Below are 20,242 nucleotides of genomic sequence, written 5' to 3' on the forward strand. Positions count from 1 at the left end.
TAATCAACAAATACAATTAAAAAACCATTCAATAGCACTTGGTCTGAACTTCAAATGAGTAGTAGATTATTTTCTGACTAATTTCAAAGTTATGTCTATTTCCACTCCTCCTGTATCATGTGACAGCCATCAGCCAATCACAAATGCATATACATTTATTCTGTGAATTCTTGCACATGCTCAGTAGGAACTGGTGACTCAAAGTATAATTATAAAAAGACTGTGCACACTTTGTTATTGGAGGTAAAATAGAAAGTTGTTTAAAATGATATGCTCCATCTGAATTAAGTTTAATTTTGACTTGTGTCCCTTTAAGTGGTTATTGTTTTTGGCCTGAAAAAAATCTTCATTAAAGGGATAGGAAATTCAAATTAAACTTGCATGATTCAGATAGAGCAGGTCATTTTAAGACACTTTTAAATTCACTTCTATTTTTAAATGTGCTTCGTTCTTTTAGTATCCCTTGTTAATAAATGAATACGCACATATCATACACTAGTGGGAGCTGCAGCTAATTGGTGCCTGCACACATTTGTCTCTTGTGATTGGCTAAATAGATATTTTCAGCTTCCTGTCAGTAGTACAATGCTGTCCCTTCAGCAATGGATAACAAGAGAATGAAGAAAATTTGATAATAGAATTAAATTGAAAAGTTGTTTAAAATTGTATGTTCTATCTGAATCATAAAAGAAAAAAATGGGGTTTACTATCCATTTAAGCAGCAAATCAAACCTGTCTTCTGCTGATGACAACTTCCAAGTTGAAAACAGCTGCAAGACAGGTTTTTCCTGTCGGCCTTTTGGCCAGGGACTTTTTTGTAACTTCAAAGGAATTGATGGTAGCTGTTCCTTTGAGTGGCATAGCCATTAGAGAATGGTGGTAGCTCCTCCAGGGCACAATTTCTTGATGACCTATCTGGTGCCTTAATTGCAGTAAATAAAATAGATGTTGGGGGAGTTTTTTTTTGTTGTTTTGTTTTTTTTGCATCTTTGATATCCCAACTTGATGAACTACCGTCAGTCCCTCTGAGGCTACAAGGAAGTCCCCATCTAAATGGCTAGCATGACAACCCTGACTCTCAGCTTTTTTGAATGTGCAGTTTTCATCAGCAGAAGATAGTTTTGATTTGCAGCTAAGTGAAGGTTTTTCCCATAGCAAAAACAATATTAAAGGGACAGTCTAGTATAAATTAAACTTTCATTATTCAGATAGGACTTTTAATTTTAATCGACTTTCCAATTTTCTTTTATCATCAAATTTGCTTTTTTTTCTCTTGGTATTCTTAGTTTAAACTAAACCTAGGTAGGCTCATATGCTAATTTCTAAGCATTTAGGGCTGCCTCTTATCACATGCTTTTTAAATCTCTTTTCAACACAAAGAGACAGAAAGTACACGTGGGCCATATAGATAACACTGTGTTCAGGCACAGGGGATTATTTAAGATTTAGCACAAAACAATGCTAAATTTAAGACAATAGATAATAAACAGTCACAGTCATGTGATCAGGGGGCTGGAAGAAGGTTCCTAGATACAAGGTAATCACAGAGGTAAAAAGTATATTAATATAACTGTGTTGGTTATGCAAAACTGGGGAATGGGTAATAAAGGGATTATCTATCTTTTAAAACAATAACAATTCTATGGTAGACTGTCCCTTTAATTTAACTTATGGTGCGATCACAGTGAATTGCAGATGAGATGTGCATTATGTCAGTTTTTTTCTTTTATGACTGTTTAACCAAAGCAAAGATTTGCATATTTTACCCAGAATTCTCTTGTTCACTTTTATCTCATCATAAATTAAATGAATGTTGATTTTGCCTTCAAAATAAGCTTCACTATGCAGCAACTTAAAGTTTAACCTAACTTGTGGCTAAAAATTAACAAGTTAAAAACAGGTGTCTAGATTAATACCTTGGGTTGTCTATATTTAAAGTATATGTTTTGAAGGATTTGGGCAGTTATGTCATAGCAAATGAGTTGCCTTATTGCACTATTTTAGCACATACACTGCTGCAATATAGTTATCCGAAATGAATGGGAGCACTCACTGGGTCTTGGTGTATATATATTTATATATGTGTGTGTTTATATATATATATATATATATATATATACTGTGTATATATATATGTGTGTGTGTGTGTGTGTATGTATATATATATATATATATATATATATATATATATATACTATGTATATGTGTGTGTGTGTGTGTGTGTGTGTGTGTGTGTGTGTATATGTATGTGTATATATATATATATATATATATATATATATATATATATATATATATATATATTCTCTATACATGTGACATTTCTGGATTTCCCTCTTCCTCAGACTTTAAACAAATACAAATAAACCACCACTTACTTTATACCTCTTCACCTGTGGGTCCTCTCCTCGCCGCTGCAGGCTGCGTTCCGGAAGTTAGTGACGTCACGTCTGTACCGCCGCCACGTGTTCGGGCAGGCGGATGTAGGTTGTCATAGTTACGGGACGCGGACAGTCAGCTGGCAGGACAGGCCCAATGTGCTGCAATTAAAAGCAATAATAATACTAGTAAGCAGAGTATTAGGTACAATTCTTATCGAATAGAGTTCTATTGTATATCCATTTAGTTTCATATTCACTTTTAGGCTGTCGCCTCTATGCTCATGTATCAGATTCAATAACTATACACTATGTTGCTATTTCTTCATGACTGGTAATTCTGTGGACCTTTCTTCTGACATGCACCAGTTTGTATCATTAAATAGACTATTGAAAAGGCCCTATTCCTTCTAGTTTCAGTCCCTATATTGATAACATATACATATCTTGATTTACATATATATATAAATGTGTGCGTGTATGTATTTTGTATGTTTGGTCTTAGCTGACTCAGAGGATGCCAATGAACAAATTTTGAGATAGCGAAAATGTTAAAAAATTGCTCTGAAATCTCTTGTCCTTAAAGGGACAGTATACTGAAAAATAGTTTTTCCCTTAAAGGGACATGCCACCCACATTTTTTCTTTTATGATTTAGAAAGAGAATGCAATTTTAAACATCTTTCTAATTTACTTATATTATCTAATTTGTTTTATTCTCTTGATATTCTTTGATGAAAAGCATATCTAGATATGATCACTAGCTGCTGATTGGTTGCTGCACATAGAAGCATCGTGTGATTGGCTCACCATGTGCATTGCTTTTTCTTCAACTAAAGATATTTAAAAAATGAAGCAAAGTAAATAATGGAAGTAAATTGTAATGTTGTTTGAATTTCTATTCTCTATCTGAATCATGAAAGAAAGATTTTGGGTTTAGTGGCCCTTTAATGTGTTTACAATTGCTTTTTTTCCAACTGCAGAGTAAAAAATGTATGAAAATTAGCTTAATTTTTTTTTGTGTAAATTAAAGCTCTGATTTTGTGTTCTGAAGCCACAACCTAATAAAATGGGTTGAGCTTGTAGGTATAATCAGATTGCATTACTTTATCACATTGTGTACATATACATGTTTCTTTATCTTATATCTGTCCATAAAACAATCACCAGTTCTTGGAGAGAACAATGGAAAATCAACATTGTATTACCTTATCTCTGCTATAGCCCACTGGGAGTGTAATTTATTTTGCTGGCTGTGTTTACAAAGCTTATCTATAGCTTGAACCTGCGGCCACAAACTTTCAGAATAGGTGGGGATACCACATGCTAAATCAACTATTTCAAATGCCAATATAAGGGTAAAGGAGCTACTTGTAAACAATTTAATACAAACCAGCAGGTAAAGTGGATCATTGGGAACAAATTTAAGGGGAGAACATTTTTGAGTAAACTGTCCCTTTAAAGGGATATAAAAGTACAAAAAGAAAATGCTCTGTGTTTAGAGCATTTTATTGCACTATTGCTTATAAAAAACATAGTGTTTAACCCCTGCCTATGGATTGAACACATAGTAAAAGCCAGCATCTGAACAGTAATATACTACTGGGAGCTAGCTGAACATATCTGGTGAGCCAATAACAAAGGGTAAATATCTCTAGCTAGTTCCCCAATTGTGTAAGATATGTAAATATTCTTTCTCAACAAAGGAAACCAAAAAACATAGTAAATTTTAAAATTTAAGTGATTTTAAGTGTCTTAAAATAAGATGCTTAATCTGACTCATGCCAGATTAATTTTGACTCATATCCCTTTAAGGAGTTAAAATCCTGTTAAGGGCTTAAGAGTACCTTAAATACTATGCTTCTAAAATGTATTTAGTGTTTTTTTTTTTTTAAGTATTTATTTATAGACCAACATGAGTACAAAACACAAGATGCGCCACGCAGGGCTTGGTTTAATAACCTATGACAAAAGAAAATTAATGCATTTATCTTAATTGAATAATAATGATAATACATATCTTTTGTTAATAGATTAATACATATTATACTCAATGGAGGTATTTTCTATTTAATTTATACATTTGATTTGAGAAAAGAAGGACAACAAAAAAGAAAAAGAAAAAGCCATTCTATTCATTCAGATAGTGGACGGTTTGCTTTAAGGTCAGTTTCATATTCATCAATTAGATTATCGAGGTAAGGGGGATGTGAATAGCCACATTATGGGGAGGAGAGGGAGGGGAAGAGGAGAGAGAAGGAGAGGGGAGAAGAAAAAAAAAAAAAAAAAGGGGGAGATTTTAAGTGTTACCATTGATCTAGTATCACTACTTCGGAATGCCTAAGGGGATAAATTAATTGGTCTATTTCTTCTGGTGGGAAAATCTTAATGAATGTCGACCATTTTTTTTAAAAAAAGCGTTATCTCCCTTTCAGATGTTAGGGCTGTATCCATTTGCTCGATAATGCATTGTTTTTTCATATAATTTTTGATTTCTGAGATACTAGGTATCTTGGGGGCACGCCAGTTCTTAAGAATTAAGTTTCTTGTTGCCAAGATGGTCACATTTCTAGCCTTCATATGTTCAGTGACCATAGACGATTCTTTAAGAAAAACAACTTCCGCCAGAGAGATAGAGAGAGGATGTATCTTCAATGTCTTTTTGAGCCAAAATTCTACTTTTTGCCATAGCTGTTTTATCTTTGGACATGTCCACAACATGTGAACAATATCTGCTGCTAGGTATGCACACTTTGGACATCTATTGAATTCGTGATTATGCCATTTATATCCCTTTAATGGAGTGTAGTAAGATCTGTACAGAAGTTTAATATGTGATTCTCGCCAACTTGCAGATAAGGTAGTCTGAGCCGTTATAGATATAGATTTTTCTACCTGTTCTATCTCCAAATTTAATTCTGGATATATAAGATTCCATCTCTGCGTTATATGACTTAAGTTAGAATTTGCATGAGAGCTAGTTGCTAATTCATACCATATTGAGACCGAGGTTAAGTCATTTTTTACAAGAATAGGCCAGCTGTCTAATTTTCCCCATGTCCATACCCATCCGAATTTTTCAGTTAGAGAAAAGAGATAGTGTCTCGCCTGCAAATAAGCAAAAAAATCCTTATTGCTCAATTGGAACTCTTGCTTTAATCTATCAAATGATTTTACTGATGAGGTGTCTTGATCTATAAATTGCGTCATAAAGGTTAGACCTTTCTCCTGCCAGGTCTGAAATAGTCGAGATTGTGTTCCTTGTTGAAATTCTGGATTACCACATAGACACTGAAATTTTGGAATAGAAAGATCAATGTTTACTTTTTGTCCAAATTTCTTCCAAGCTTGTACTATTACATATATCAAATTAAAAGACTTCACCTTCTTTGGGATTGATTGTACTGGGCAATGAATTAATGCTATAGGATTATAAGGATATAAGATGTTTTTTTCAAGTTTATTGTTAGTAAAATAGTCTTTGTTCTCCAGTCTATTACTATGCGTGCGAGAAAGACTAAACTATATTTGCTAAGATCAGGCAGGGCGAATCCTCCATACTTTTTGGGGAGATAAAGTTTGTCTAGGGAAATGTGTGGTCTCTTGCATTTCCATATAAAGTATCTGAGAGCCTTATTCAATTTTTTCCAATCCTTTATTTTTTAGAATAACCGGGATATTCTGTAAGGGAAAAATGATTTTTGGGAGTAAAACCATCTTAAATAAAGCGATACGTCCTGATAGAGATAATGGGAGGTTTTGCCAACTATTCAAGTACTCTATTATCTTTGATAATATGGGAGGAATATTAAGATCGTACCATTCTTTTGGTTCAGCTGATATATTGATTCCAAGATATCTAAAGTGAGAAATTACCTCCTTAAAAGGTATTATCTGCAGAGAAGCCTCATTTTTCCTAACCCATAATAATTCTGATTTCGAGTTATTGATCTTGTAACCAGTAAAAGACCCAAAGGAATTAATGATCGACATTAATCTTGGAATATTTTTTCCTGTATCCGACATATAGATCAGGACATCATCGGCATATAAGGCAATTTTTTGCTCTAATGAACCAATTGTTATTCCCTGAATAGATTGCCTGATTTTAAGAGCTAGAGATTCCATCGCTAAGTCGAATATTAAGGGTGATAGTGGACATCCTTGTCTCGTACCTCTCTGGAGTTTAATTACCTTAGATTCTAGGTTACCAATGACCAGTTTGGTAGAGGAATTATTACATAAGCTGTCAACAAAAGAAATAAAATTGTCCTTAAAGCCAAAGTTGAGCAACGTGGTTAGAATGTGTTGATGATGTACTGAGTCAAACGCTTTTTCTGCGTCAAGCGCAATAATTGCAAGATCGAGATGATCATATGCCGAAATTTCTTGCGAATGACGAAAATAGTCAAGAACAAGAAACAATTCCCTAACCTTAGCAGCTAAGTTACGTTTAGAGAGAAATCCTGCCTGGTCCTTGTCAATAAGAACTCCAATCTCACCCTGGAGTCTCTTGGCTAAGATAGAAGATAGTATCTTATAATCAGTGTTCAATAACGCTATAGGGCGGTAGGATTCCTTTTTCACGGGATCCTTTCCTGGCTTCAAGATCAAGACTGTGGTAGATGCGGCAAAGTTACATGAGACAGGTTTTTTTTCTACGTAATAGTAATTAAAAAGGTTTCTTAAATGAGGGATTAGAATAGGAGATAGTATTTTATAAAACTCACTGGGTAAAGAGTCCGGTCCAGGAGTTTTTTCCAATTTTAAGTTTCTGATAGCTAATGTAATCTCTTGATCAGAGATAGGAGAATTGATTTTGGCTGTTGCCTCCTCAGCCAAACATGGATGTTCAAGTCCTCTCCAGAATAATTCTGAAGCTTCTATATCTGATTCCCTGAAGGAGTATATATCCTTATAGTAAACGGAAAAAGCATCGATAATTTCTATTGGATCTTTAAGTATAGTATCTTGCTGTAGAAGTGAGTCAATAGCGGGACTTCCTTGCGTATTCTTAACCAATTTAGCCAATAATTTACCTGCCTTATCACCATATCTATAGAACTTCGCTCTGTATTTTAGTTCGTTTTGTACTGAAGTATGGATCAAAAAAGTGTCTCTCACTCTCTTGGCGGAAGTGTATCTCCTCCAATTTATAGAGGTAGGTTGAGCTAAATATTTATTATAGGCACTAGTAAGTGCACTTAGCATTTCTTTTTCTCTATGGTCAGCTTTCCGTTTGAAATTAGCCATGTATGAAATGATATCTCCTCTAATTACTGCTTTGCCTGCCTCCCATAATAGACTCGGATCATTAACTGACCCCAAATTTAAGGAAAAGAAATCCGTCATCTTAGAAGTCAACCAGTTTTAAAATTTTGGATCCTTCATTAGAAACTTAGGAAAAAAGAAACGGCGTGGTTTACCTATTTTATTATACAGTGGAATACTTAGAGTAATTGGAGCATGATCGGAGATGGTAACTTGTGTTATTTTAGTTGTGGCTCCTAATTTTAATATTTCCTCATTAACTAAAAATAAGTCAATTCTTGACAGCGAGTTCACACTCCTAGCTTTGCATGTAAATTCTCTTTGAGTTGGATTATGGATCCTCCATATATCCTTAAGGGCAAGATTCCTAAATAGAGCCTTAAACATTTTATTTTCTAATTTATCTCTTTTGGAGATATAGGTACTTCGTGTTTGTCTACATCTGTCCAAGGGAATCTGTGGAGTCATGTTGAAATCCCCTGCTACAATTATGTTGCCTTCACCAAGTTGCAAAATTTTAGTCTGTAATGACTCCCAGAATTTGGTTTCAAATTTGTTAGGGGCGTAGATATTACATAAGGTGAATATGGAGTTTGAACATTTAATTTTTAAAATCAGGATTCTGCTTTCTGGATCATAATCCTCTAACAATACCTCGTATGGGATATTTTTCCCTAAAAGAATCGCTGTTCCTCTTTTTCTACCTATGCTAGGTGTAAAAAATACTTTAACCCAAGAAGATCTTAGTTTTAATGATTCAATTGTATTCAAATGAGTTTCCTGGATAAAGGCAATATCTGTGTTTAGTTTCCTTAAATGTGAGTTTATCATTTTACGCTTTATTGGAGTAGAAATACCTCCTACATTCCAGGAGGATATAACTAATTTCCTTACTTTAGTCGACACTTATCAAGAGAGATTTAGATTGGGAAGATCCCCCACCCCCCCCATCAAAATAAGATTCAACAGGCCCCATTAGTAAAAATAGATGGTGAACATTCAAAACAACAGTGATCATCACAGAATTACTCTCATGTAAACTTTTAAATCAACATTATTTAACACATTTTTCCTTATAAAACTTTTCTGCATCGGATACATTATCAAAAAAATATATATGACCCTGCAATTCCACCCTCAGTTTGGCTGGGTAAACAACTGTGGCCGAGATTCCTTCCTTAATCAGTCTGCCACAGATTGGAGAGAACTCCCTTCTCCTCAGGGAGGTTTCATAAGCAAAATCCTGAAAAAATAAGATTCTATTTCCTTCTAAAAGGATAGGTGCATTTTTGCGAGATAGCTGTAAGAGCTTAGACTTATCTTGGTAATTTAAGTACCTCGCTATTATGGGTCTTGATCTTATTCCTTCTTTACCTGAGAGGGGGAGTCTCCCCAATCTGTGGGCCCTTTCTACAGCCAGGGGTAGTAATTCTTGCGGGATACCAAGGAGTTTGGGAAGAGTCTCAGCCATAAGTTTTATCAATTCTATATGTTGAACCGTCTCTGGAACCCCAATTATTCTGACATTGTTTCTCCTGGATCGGTTCTCTAAATCTTCAATTTTATTTTGTAATTCTGTTAGTGAAAGTGAGTTGGCCTTCAGATTTGTGTCATGTGCTACTGTCAGATCTTCTAGATCAGACACTCTCTGTTCGATTTCCTGCATTCGTGCAGAAAATTGTTTAATTTCTGCTGATATGTGTATGTCTTGCTTTATTTCTAATCTAAGAAATTCAAATTTTGGATTCAAAGCTTCCATAATATTATTTACTAATAATTGTGAGTTAGTAGCCTCAGTATGTTTTATGGAGGAGACTGGTTCAGAGTGTAACTCGACCAGAGTTTCAGTAGCTGTCTTATTTCTCCTGTCTCTGGGTCTAGAAGCCATGGTTGGTGAAGTGTTTTTATTTTGGGATGGTGAGTTTAGATATTTGTCCATAAGTGTTTTTTTTTGCACCTTTTGACCCTGTTCCCTTTAAAGTGAGCGTGACAAAGGAGTGTATTAGTGTTGATGAGGAGAGAGAGAGAAAAAAAAAAAAAAGAAAAAAAAAAGCCCTCACAGAAAGTCAAGTGAATTCAAGTGAATATGTGACAAGTGTGGTTTATTAGAGTGAGTGTATAAAACCACTAAGGGTGTTAGATCTTTAAGTAGATTAATTTAAGATTACTTATAAATTAAAAAAAAACTGTGAAAAATCGAGTGAGATCAAGTGAGTATGTGAGAACGTGAAATTATTAAAGTGGGTGTATAAGACCACCAAGGGTCCTAGATCTCAGGGATAATTTAGCTAAGAGACTATAAGATAATTACTCTGATAGACCTTAATTTATCCTACCAGTACAGCCTTTAATCTGCAGTTTAATATTCTGTTAGTTATATCTGAGCAATAATAATGGTTCCAGTTTACAATTCTCAATTTATATCTGGCTTCAAAAGATTATGTGTACCCTACTGTGCTATAGAACTGGTTCTTCTGCTAAGCTTATCTTGTCCTTTTATCTTTAATCGGGGTTCCTTTTCTGTTTTTCCCCTGATTTTCAATATCTGATCTTATGCCAACTGATTAATAACTCTGCACATTACTGCTCTGTAGATAGATTCAACCTTGTGTAGTAGCCATAACCCTCTTTTATATTTTAATAGGTTTTTGTTTGCAAATATTCCTATTAGTATTACTTTCAGATAATGGCAAGACTAAACTCTCTTAGTAAAAATAGGTATTTTTTTTAGTTAGAGTATAATCGATGATAGAATTAGATGTTTTAAGGCTTATTTAAGATTCTTATATAAAGTGTTTGATTATAGGCCTCCAATTATTTTTACTATATTACTACCTATAGATAAACTACCATGCAATAAACTTTAATATGCCAGGGTTGATAACCACTAGTATAGATTACTCACTAGCCATTCTAACAGTGGGTTAACGACACCATATGCAAATTAGGACATACAAACTTTAACCAAGTACTGTTAGTATAATGCAAACTTTAACACAGTGTTTATGCAAAACTCTTAAACAAGGTTGGTCAGCCTTAAATATTAGCTAGGATACTTTTTTCAGAGTAGTCAACAATTGGGAGACTGGGTTCTTTTTTACTTAAGGTGGATTAGGTTTTTTGCATATAATCCCCTTAACTTTCGGTATTTAATATGTCCAAGTATTCAAGTTAACTTTAAGTGTTGTTAAGGGGGTTTTATACACCCAATTACTGAAAATTAACCCTTTGCAAAAAGTAAATCCTATGCATTATGTAAGAATAATCATGCATTCCATTTATCAATAAGCACTATTATTTTGAAACAGTTTCTAGCGTATCTGTTTAAACCAAAGCCAGAGAGGGGTTAATAAGCAACGGTGTTGACTTAGAAGAGTTAATGTAGCAACACTTTTTGTTCAATTTAAATTCTTTATAGTATACTTGCAGTTTCCCAAGGTCTTAGTATAGGTGGCTACTTGAAGCCATATCTGGAGACAATAAACTGTGCTCTCCTGGCCTGGACGACGATTCCTTTAGAGAAATTGGAGCAAGTAAGTGTATCCAAACACTCCTGAGGAGGAATAGCGGCAGCCCGTCTCAGAAGCAGAGACCACTTCAAGGAAGCAATCCTCCTCCAGATCGCAAGTTTCACTCTGACTCGGGAAGCCGCCGAATCTCTGTCAGCCCTGGGCGTGTATCGATCTGCCTCCACCCTCCGTGCACTCACCCGCCAACAAACAGACCGGGCACTCCATTTTCAGAAAGCGGCAAGAGAGTGATCTCCTCAATCCGGTGAGGAGGGTAGATTATTGAGGGTTAACTGATCTTCGCAGCTTGACCTCTTACCCGCCGGTCGTGATACAGATGGGAGGAGGGGGAGGGGAGATAATGAAGTTCTGTTGGAGCCTTCTGCTGTATTTTCAGGCTATCTACCCCCCTCACGCAGCACCGGTGGGAGGGGGGGACTGCCTCTTGAGTTCTTTAATCTGTGTGCGGCCTCTCCCTAAGGTGATGGTCTTTGGGGCCTGCACATCGATAGTATGTTATAGCGCTAAGTTGTAACAGCGCTGTATGGGTTCCTCCAGCAGTATCCCAGCTGGTTGCAATGTTCCTCCACAGTTGCAGGGTATCTGGCGCGCAAGTTGCCGCCAAGGTAAATTGCACGGAGGAGTTGGACAGAGCTTGTGCAGCACAATCTCATGCACAGGCTCCACCTCCGGAAACCCACCTCTAGGACATGTCGTATTTAGTGTTTTATTGTTCTTTTTTAATAACTACTGGAAAAAGAAAATTAGAATTTTGTTAGCAAAATATGCAAAGTTTCTCAGTCCAAGGATAAAACCCTTTAAAAAGCCTTCTTAGAATTGTTTATCTTACCACTTTTGCTCTGGTCAGGACTTGAATGAGCTCCTGCTCTGATCAAACAATAACTGTGTAGAATGTTGCAGGGTTTGGGTTTTAAATCCTGCAGGATGCACTATAACCTATCTGGGGCTGTGGGGAAAAACATGGTGTTCAGAGATAAGTTTGAGCAAATAAATAATAGTTAATAAATAATAATAATAAATCTTTTACAACACATAATTAAGCATTTTATGGGTAGTTACATCTTGAGCTTAATGCCACTTTAAGGTGAAGCAACAGTGTAATTATTGTGTATACTAAACCATCTGTCTCTTTATCACTGATTTGTTTTTCATTTTTAATTAACCACATCACAAGTTATGAGAGAAATATTTGAACTTGCAGTCTGCCAATGCCAGATGAATGTGGAGTTTACTTTTTAAGTCTGTTTTATTAGTGGGCATATCTAGGTATTGACTGATGTTGGCTGTGTTTATATGAACTAAATATTCATTGGCACTGCAATCTAAGGTAGGAATGCCCAGACCTCTGTTAGCCAAAAGCCTGTTTTATTTTGAGGTTTATCACTGTGATCTGCTTTTGCCATAATTTAAATGTTCATGAAAGTGCAAGAAAAGAAAATGGTGTAATGTGCCAGGTCATTATTGCACTGTTGCTGTTTGCATATAACTGTGTTTAACATGTGCAATGGGGTTAATCTTATAGTTAACCCTTTAAGGACACAGCTTTCAGTTTGTTCAATTGTTTTATGACGGAAAAATTCCGTCATATGTCCTTAAGAGGTTAAAGTCAACTACAGAGCAGCAATGCTCTGTGAACTAGTTTAACATGTACTGGGAACTTGTTAAAGGGACAGTCTACTCCAGAATTTTTATTATTTAAAAAGATAGATAATCCATGTATTGCCCATTCCCCAGTTTTGCGTAACCGTCATGGCTATATTAATATACTTTTTACCTCTGTAATTACTTTTTACCTCTGTGTATATCTAAGCTTCTAGAGACTGCCCTCTTATCTCAGTTATTTTGACAGACTTGCATTTTAGCCAATCAGTGCTGATTCCTAGGTAACTCCACGGGAGTAAGCACAATGCTATTTATATGGCACACATGAACTAGCGCTTTCTAATTGTTAAAAGTGGTCAAAATGCAGCCTTCAAGGGATTAGAAATTTAGCATATGAGCCTATGTTTATCTTCCATAAAAAGAATATCAAGAGAACAAAGCAAATTTGATGATAAAAGTAAATTAGAAAGTTGTTTAAAATTGTATGCCCTGTCTTAATCACGAAAATTTAATTTTGACTAGACTGTCACTTTAACCCTTTAAAGGGACATTCCGGTCAAAATCTAAATGCACATAGATTAATTACATCTTTGAATAGAAACATATTTGCAATAAACATGTATTGGTAAAAATGCTTCTAGTAAAAGTTATCACAGTTTTTGTGCTAACATTTTTCTCTGCACGTGCATGTGAAACATAGCTAGATATTATCAGTGCACCAGCATTTTATATACTGCAGCTACTCAGAGCACCAGTGGGGCATGTATCATGTTGGCAATTAACAAATTTAGTCATTACTAGATAGTACAAGCACCGTAGGATCTCTGAGCAAGGGCTGTGTTTAAAATGCTGGTGCACGGTGCATACTTAAATACAGTTTTTAAACAGCTATAACTTTTATTAGAAGCATTTTTGCTAATGCATGTATATTACAAAAATGTTTCTGTTCAATACTGAAATGCACCCATGTGGTTTCCAATTTTGGCTGGAATATCCCTTTAAGGACCGGGCATTTCAGACTAAAACTTCCCCAAAAGATCAGAGCATTTTTAGCATTTTTGCCATCACTACATTTAAACTAAAATAGAGCCTTGGTTTTTTTTATTTACCTATCAAAACTATTTTATTTTTTAGTAGACAACAAAAAGTATTGATCTAGGCCCATTTTGGTATATTTCATGCCACCATTTCACTGCTAAATGTGATCAAATAAACAAAAAATCGTTGACTTTTCACTAATTTAAGGTTTCTCACTGAAATTATTTACAAACAGCTAGTGCAATCATGGCACAAATGGTTGTAAAAGCTTCTCTGGGATCCCGTTTGTTCATTGCTTTTTGATAATTAGAAGGCCGCTAATTGCAGCTGCGCACCACACTTTTATTATTCCCAGCAGTGAAGGTAGCTTGTAAGGTTAATTTTAGCATTAGTGTAGAGATTATCCTCCCACCTGACACTTCCCACCCCCTAATCCCTCCCTGATCCCTCTCAAACAGCTATCTTCCCTTCCCCAACCCCTACTGGTCACCCCCATCTTATGTACTGGCACACAGTCTGCTAGTATGCAGTTTTAGATGTTTTTTGTATTTTATTTAGTGTAGGATTACCCCCTTACCTTCCCTCCTCTGCCAGTACCCAGATTTCTATAAAAAAAAATTAATATCTTTTTAATTTAAACAAAAAAAACCTCACAATTTTTGTAGTGTAGCTGAGCCCCACCGATCCCCTTCCCCCTCACCGATCGATTTTCCACCCTCTAATCCCCCCTCCATGATAGGAACCTCTCTTCATCCTCCCCCCTTCCTCCCACTCTAAGCATTTTGATTTTCTGTAGTGTAGAGGTCCCACCCCTCCAGCGATGGGCCTCCCTCCTAACCCTCCCACACCACCAATGATATGCACCCCCGCTGCCCAATGCAAGTCTTATTTCTGCATTGCCCCACTCAGAAATATTGCGATCTTGCTACTTTTAGTGCGATCACGGCAGAGAAACTCTATGTGTTTAATACTTGCAAATAGGTTAGTCATATAGTTAGTCTGCCCTAGAACAGCATGGCTGCACTGGGAATAAAAAGCATCCCTGGAAAATTTGGAGACCAGCCCTTTTTTCTGTTGAGTCAGTAGAATGCTTACATCCCATTTTTCTCAAAGGAGATTACTGGGATACTCCTTCCCCCAATATTTTTTTTACAGAATTTATATTATATTAGTGTGTATTAAAAAAGTGATTGTTGTTAAATGCACCCTACAACCCAGTTGCATTCATTAATTGCTTCTTTAAATTGTAACTTTCCAGCCCCAGCTGCAGCAGCCCACCGGGAAATCTCCTGGTATCCTGGTGGTAGGCCAATCTGGCCGTGCAGAGCAGCAATGCTCTGGGAACTAGTTGAATTTGTACTGGGAACTTGTTAACATTTGCTAAGCCAATGACAAGAGGCATATGTGAGCAGCCATCGATAACCAGCTTATATTAGTGCATTGCTGCTTAACCTTTCAAAAAAGGATATCAAGACAATGAAGTAAATTTGATAATAGAAGTAAACTGAAAAGTCTTTTAAAATTGTGTGTTCTGTCTGGACCATGAATGTTTAATTTATGACTTACATGTCCCTTTAACAAAAAATATTGGTGTATGTATAAACCACTCTGTATAATTTATACAAGTTGCAAGAGGATAACAGGAAGGGGGAGTTGAGTCAGTAGGAGAGGATTATATGTGGAGTGTGGGACACAGAGGGAGCAATGGGTGGGGTGGATAAAAGGAGGAGGAGTAATGGGGAAACATGGATGGAATGAGTAGAAAAAGGAGTAAGTAATGGAATAGGGGAGAAGATAGACTGAGAATGGAATATGAGCAAATGAAAACATAGATGATGAAGAAGGAAAGATGGGACTAGAGGAGGGTAAGAGATATGGAGGAAGAGGAGGAGGGATGACTGTGAAAAGGGACTGGTTAGAGGGTATTATGAGTAAGAAGAGGGGTACAGAGAGGGAGGGGAGTTGAAGGGAGTGATGAGGGAAAGTAACAGGAATTTACAGGAGTGAGACAGAAATATACTGATGAGGAGGAAGATGGAAGGGAAGGCAAGAGAGAAAGAAAAAGGAAGGAGGGGTAAGAGGTACAGGAATGGGAGTAAATGGAGGAAGAGAGTATGGGGCCTTATAATATAAAGCTATCCGCTCAGATGAGATGATATAAAATGATCCTCCAGCGCTGCTAAATAGGCAAATTTTGCTATACTTCTCAAAAGGGCATTCCCTGCATTTCTGTATGTGAAAGACAAACAAGCCCAGTGCAATATAGCACAGCATGATATAAGAGTTTTGTTTTAATACATTTTAAGCTTTGCATTTACTATTTTGTATTTCAATTCATTTAGATTCTGTTTACAACAGTGTATTTAGGATAGTGACTTTACACATTCTGATTATGCTTTGACAGTTTCTGTGCAACCGTAACAAATTAGGGTCATACTTTGTATATTTATGTGTACCTTTTACAAGTTAAATTGCACTTTGTATTTTTTCTTTTTAATGTAATAGAAACTTTTAAAGGGCCAGTCAACCTAAAAAAAAATCTTAAATATATGTAAAAGGTTATTGAATCTAAATACATCAAACGGTATCCCAAAGTGGAAATTTAAGAAATGTGTTAGTAAATCAACTATTTCATCCTCGGCCATTTAGAGATTGCCGCCTGAGCCCTCCTACCCCTAAGTCATCTTGATGTATTTTGTCTCACAACATTGAATCTAGTCGAATTTGCGCGGTCCCGCAATTTGCACATTCCCGCAATTTGCGCATTGCGCTGATTATTCTCAAGGGGGGCTTTTTGTTGCAGGAACTACTAGCAACCACTCAGTATCGTAACCGCTCACTTGCGATCTGCTGAAAATTAGTTGGTATTTAAGTAGCTCCTGCAACAAAAAGCCCCCTTTGAGCATAATCGGTGCATGTGCAAATTGCGGGACCACGCAAATTCGACTAGGTTCAATTTTGGGAGACTGAGTACATCAGGATGACGTAGGAGGGTTTAGGCGGCCATCTTTAAATGTCAGAGGATGAAATAGTTAGTTGATTTACTTACACATTTCTTAACGTTCCACTTTGGGATACTGTGTGATGTATTTAGCTTCAATAACCTTTTACATATATTTAGGGATTTTTTTTAGGTTGACTGACCCTTTAAATAATAAGAATTTGTGAAATCACTGCTGTAAACAGAATCTAAAAGCATTAAAATACAAAATAGTGCACAGCTTAAATGTAATTAAACTTAAAGGAACCAATCTAAAGTGTAAAATAATACAAAGTACAAAATGTAAATGTAACAAAACTCATGTTATGAAGTGCTATATTGCACTGGCATGTCTCTCCTTCACATACAGAAATAAAGGAAATGTCCCTTAGAGAAGTATAGCAAAATGTTTCCTGTCTATAATCTTGTGAGAGATCTTCTCAGTGCTGTGGGATCATTTTAGATCATCTCATCTGAGCGGAGAGCTTTATGTGAGGAATCTCTCATCTCCCTGGGACATTCAGGTTCTGCCCATTTTCTTATAGCATTCAGTGAGTTCAGCTCCTGTGAAGTCTGCACTATAATTTCTCTCCAAGCAGGAGAATATTTGATCATCAGGCCCTAGGAGAGGGAGGAGGAACGGGTAAGGGAGGAGAAGAGTGAGGACAAAGTGTGGAAGTATTGAGTTAGGAAAAAATGTAGAATTATTAATGGGGAAAGGGAGGAGGAAGCAAGAGGAGAGGTTGTATCTGAACCAAAATGTCCTTTTAACAAAAAATGAATGTCAGTAACTTCACTACTTTCCATGACACCATACCAAAGTAAGGTCAGGAACCTGCTTGCCTCTTGAGCAATTTTGTAATAATATTGCAGATATTGTTGCAAGCACAACTGCCATATAGTGCTCATAATTGTGCATGCTTCCGAGATTACATCAGTGCAGTCTTGTGAAAAGATACTAAGGTCCAACCAAAGAGGTAAAGATGGTAATACAAGGGAATGAGTAAGTATGTTCTGTCTGTATAATGAAAGTATAATCATTGCTTACATGTTTTTCTAACATATTAAAATAAAAATGAATAACTTAACTGGTTTTGAAGCCACGGGTTAACTTTAAAAATGTAAATTTATAATGAAGTAACTTCCATGACCTTTATTCAGTCTGAAGTTATTAGTATTTGCATCTATATGAGGTTGTTTTGTACTTTTTTTTTATTAACTTATTTTGTGTTTTTGCTTGTAGACACCTACAAAATGTACTTGAAGATGAAAATGAGCTGAAATATAAAACTGGTGAATGGTTTTATGAAGCAAAATCAAGGAGACACAGAGAAAAAATTCATGGAGCCGATCTTGTCCGCGCGTCAATTAGAAAAAGGAAAAAACCCGCCACTATAGGTAAGAAAACTAAATAGAAATGTTTTTTTTGTTGATTTTTTATTTGTATGAAATTTTTTTTTTAATATTTAAAGGGCCAGTCTAAACTAAAATTGTTATTGTTTAAAAAGATAGATAATGCCTTTACTACCCATTCCCCAACTTTGCACAACCAACATTGTTATATTAACATACTTTAGAACATTTAAACCTCTAAATTAAGAGTCTCTTAATCACATGCTTTTGTATTTGCTTTTCACAACAGGAGACTACTAGTTCATGTGGGCCATATAGATAGCATTGTGTTCACGCCCGAGAAGTTATTTAAGATTTAGCACAACACATAACTAAATGCAAGTCAATAGATAATAGTCACAGTCATGTGATCAGGGGGCTGTCAGAAGATGCTTAGATACAAGCTAATCACAGAGGTAAAAAGTATATTAATATAACTGTGTTGGTTATGCAAAACTGGGGAATGGGTAATAAAGGGATTATCTATATTTCAAACAATACAAATTCTAATGTAGAATGTCCCTTTAAATAGATTGTCCAGAGGTTTATTTTACATTGGAGCAGAAGCCTATAGGTAAAGATATGGAAATTAGGTACCCAGTGCATCATCTTTAAAATTTATCACAAACAGCAAGTCTTATTCTATTTTTTCCTCAAGAGCAGATGACTACTTTTTAAATGATCTACAATTTTATTAAAATTTCTATAAATAATATTTAGCTTCCAATTATTATCTATTAGGGTTGACGTCCTTATTGGAAATACATAATATATAGTATTTAAAATTATAAATCCTAGGAAAGGAAGTGTGTTACTTGGAAACTAAAATGTTTCAATAGAAAAAGTTAAGGTGTTTACAAATTGAATCCCTTAAAATGATTAGAATGTTTAGCCAAGGGTAGTCCTACACTATCGGGGATGCAAAATTGTGTAGGGGTACAGGTACGAACACTAATCTTTTACTGATTCCAAGGTAATTTTCTCTCCTCTACTTTCTCCTTTACCTCTGTTAATAATCATTGGGCATATTTACATTGTGCTGCCTGGTACTTAAGAGAATGAAGCTAATGGGTTTCATGCCCCTTTGATATCCTTTGTTGAAAAGCATATCTAAATAGACTCACTAGCTGCTGATTGGTGGCTGTATATAGATGCCTTGTGTGATTTGCTCACCTATGTGCATTGCTATTTCTTCAACAAAGGATACCTAAAGAATGAAGCAAATTAGATAAGAAAAGTAAACTGGAATGTTGTTTAAAATTGTATTCTCTATCTGAATCATGAAAGAAAAAAATTGGGTTTAATGTCCCTTTAAGAATTTTGTGCAATACTTATGTGCTGTGTCTTTTAACATCACATGCTTATATGTCACCTGGTTATAAAAGTCATGGATAAAGCCCGGAGAAAGTTTAAGATACATGATTACTGTAAAGTTTCTCATGCAATGTTTTGATCACCTTTCTGATGCTGACATACTAATGGTACGTGTCTTTTAAAACAATATCCTTTATAGTAAATTCTTTTTTCACCTGCTCTGATTGGTATTGGGTTGCATGCTCTATCTAAAAAAAATTTGGGTTTAGTATCCCTTTAATCCATGATCTATCTGTTATTTAGTTTAGATTTGTTTTTGCATTTTTGTTGTGGATTGGTGAGCAGACCTGCATTTACTACATAAATGAATAATTGTCATTTCACCCTTCCAACAGTTAAAGGCAAAATCACATCAATTTTAATTTCTTGGTGGTGTATTTCCATATTTTAGCAGAACTAAGTCAGAGCAATAAGGACAAATCAAGGAAGAGTTGGGTGAACAGTGTCAACAAAGACATTTTTATTCCTCCAGAGTTGTGCGGTGTGATGGAAGAGCCGGAAGAGGATTTTGAAGACCTAAAGCAAACTAAGGTGCAATCTAATCAAAGGTAACATGATTGTTTATCACTAGATTTTTTATATCTGGACTTGACATATCCACAAGACAAACATATTATAGGGTCATCCTCAACCCCTGAATAGGATAATAACCCCTTAATTTCTCCCCTGTATCCTAAA

At 35.7% G+C, this 20,242-nt stretch overlaps 1 protein-coding gene across 9 annotated transcripts in view; it reads left to right on the forward strand.

Moving 5' to 3' along the window:
• The window catches only part of SYTL2 (synaptotagmin like 2), a 260,784-nt gene that overhangs the window by 124,023 nt on the left and 116,519 nt on the right, over positions 1-20,242 (forward strand). For 6 of the 9 annotated variants that reach the window (XM_053708648.1, XM_053708653.1, XM_053708651.1 and 3 more), the window contains exons 3-4: positions 18,042-18,196; positions 19,956-20,112. In XM_053708648.1, the coding sequence (XP_053564623.1) occupies positions 18,042-18,196; positions 19,956-20,112 (312 nt within the window). The remainder of the gene's footprint in view (positions 1-18,041; positions 18,197-19,955; positions 20,113-20,242) is intronic. The other 3 variants (XM_053708652.1, XM_053708657.1, XM_053708650.1) reach the window with 2 other exon arrangements.

The sequence above is a fragment of the Bombina bombina genome, chromosome 3 (assembly GCF_027579735.1).
Source record: "Bombina bombina isolate aBomBom1 chromosome 3, aBomBom1.pri, whole genome shotgun sequence".
NCBI classification, from domain to species: domain Eukaryota; kingdom Metazoa; phylum Chordata; class Amphibia; order Anura; family Bombinatoridae; genus Bombina; species Bombina bombina.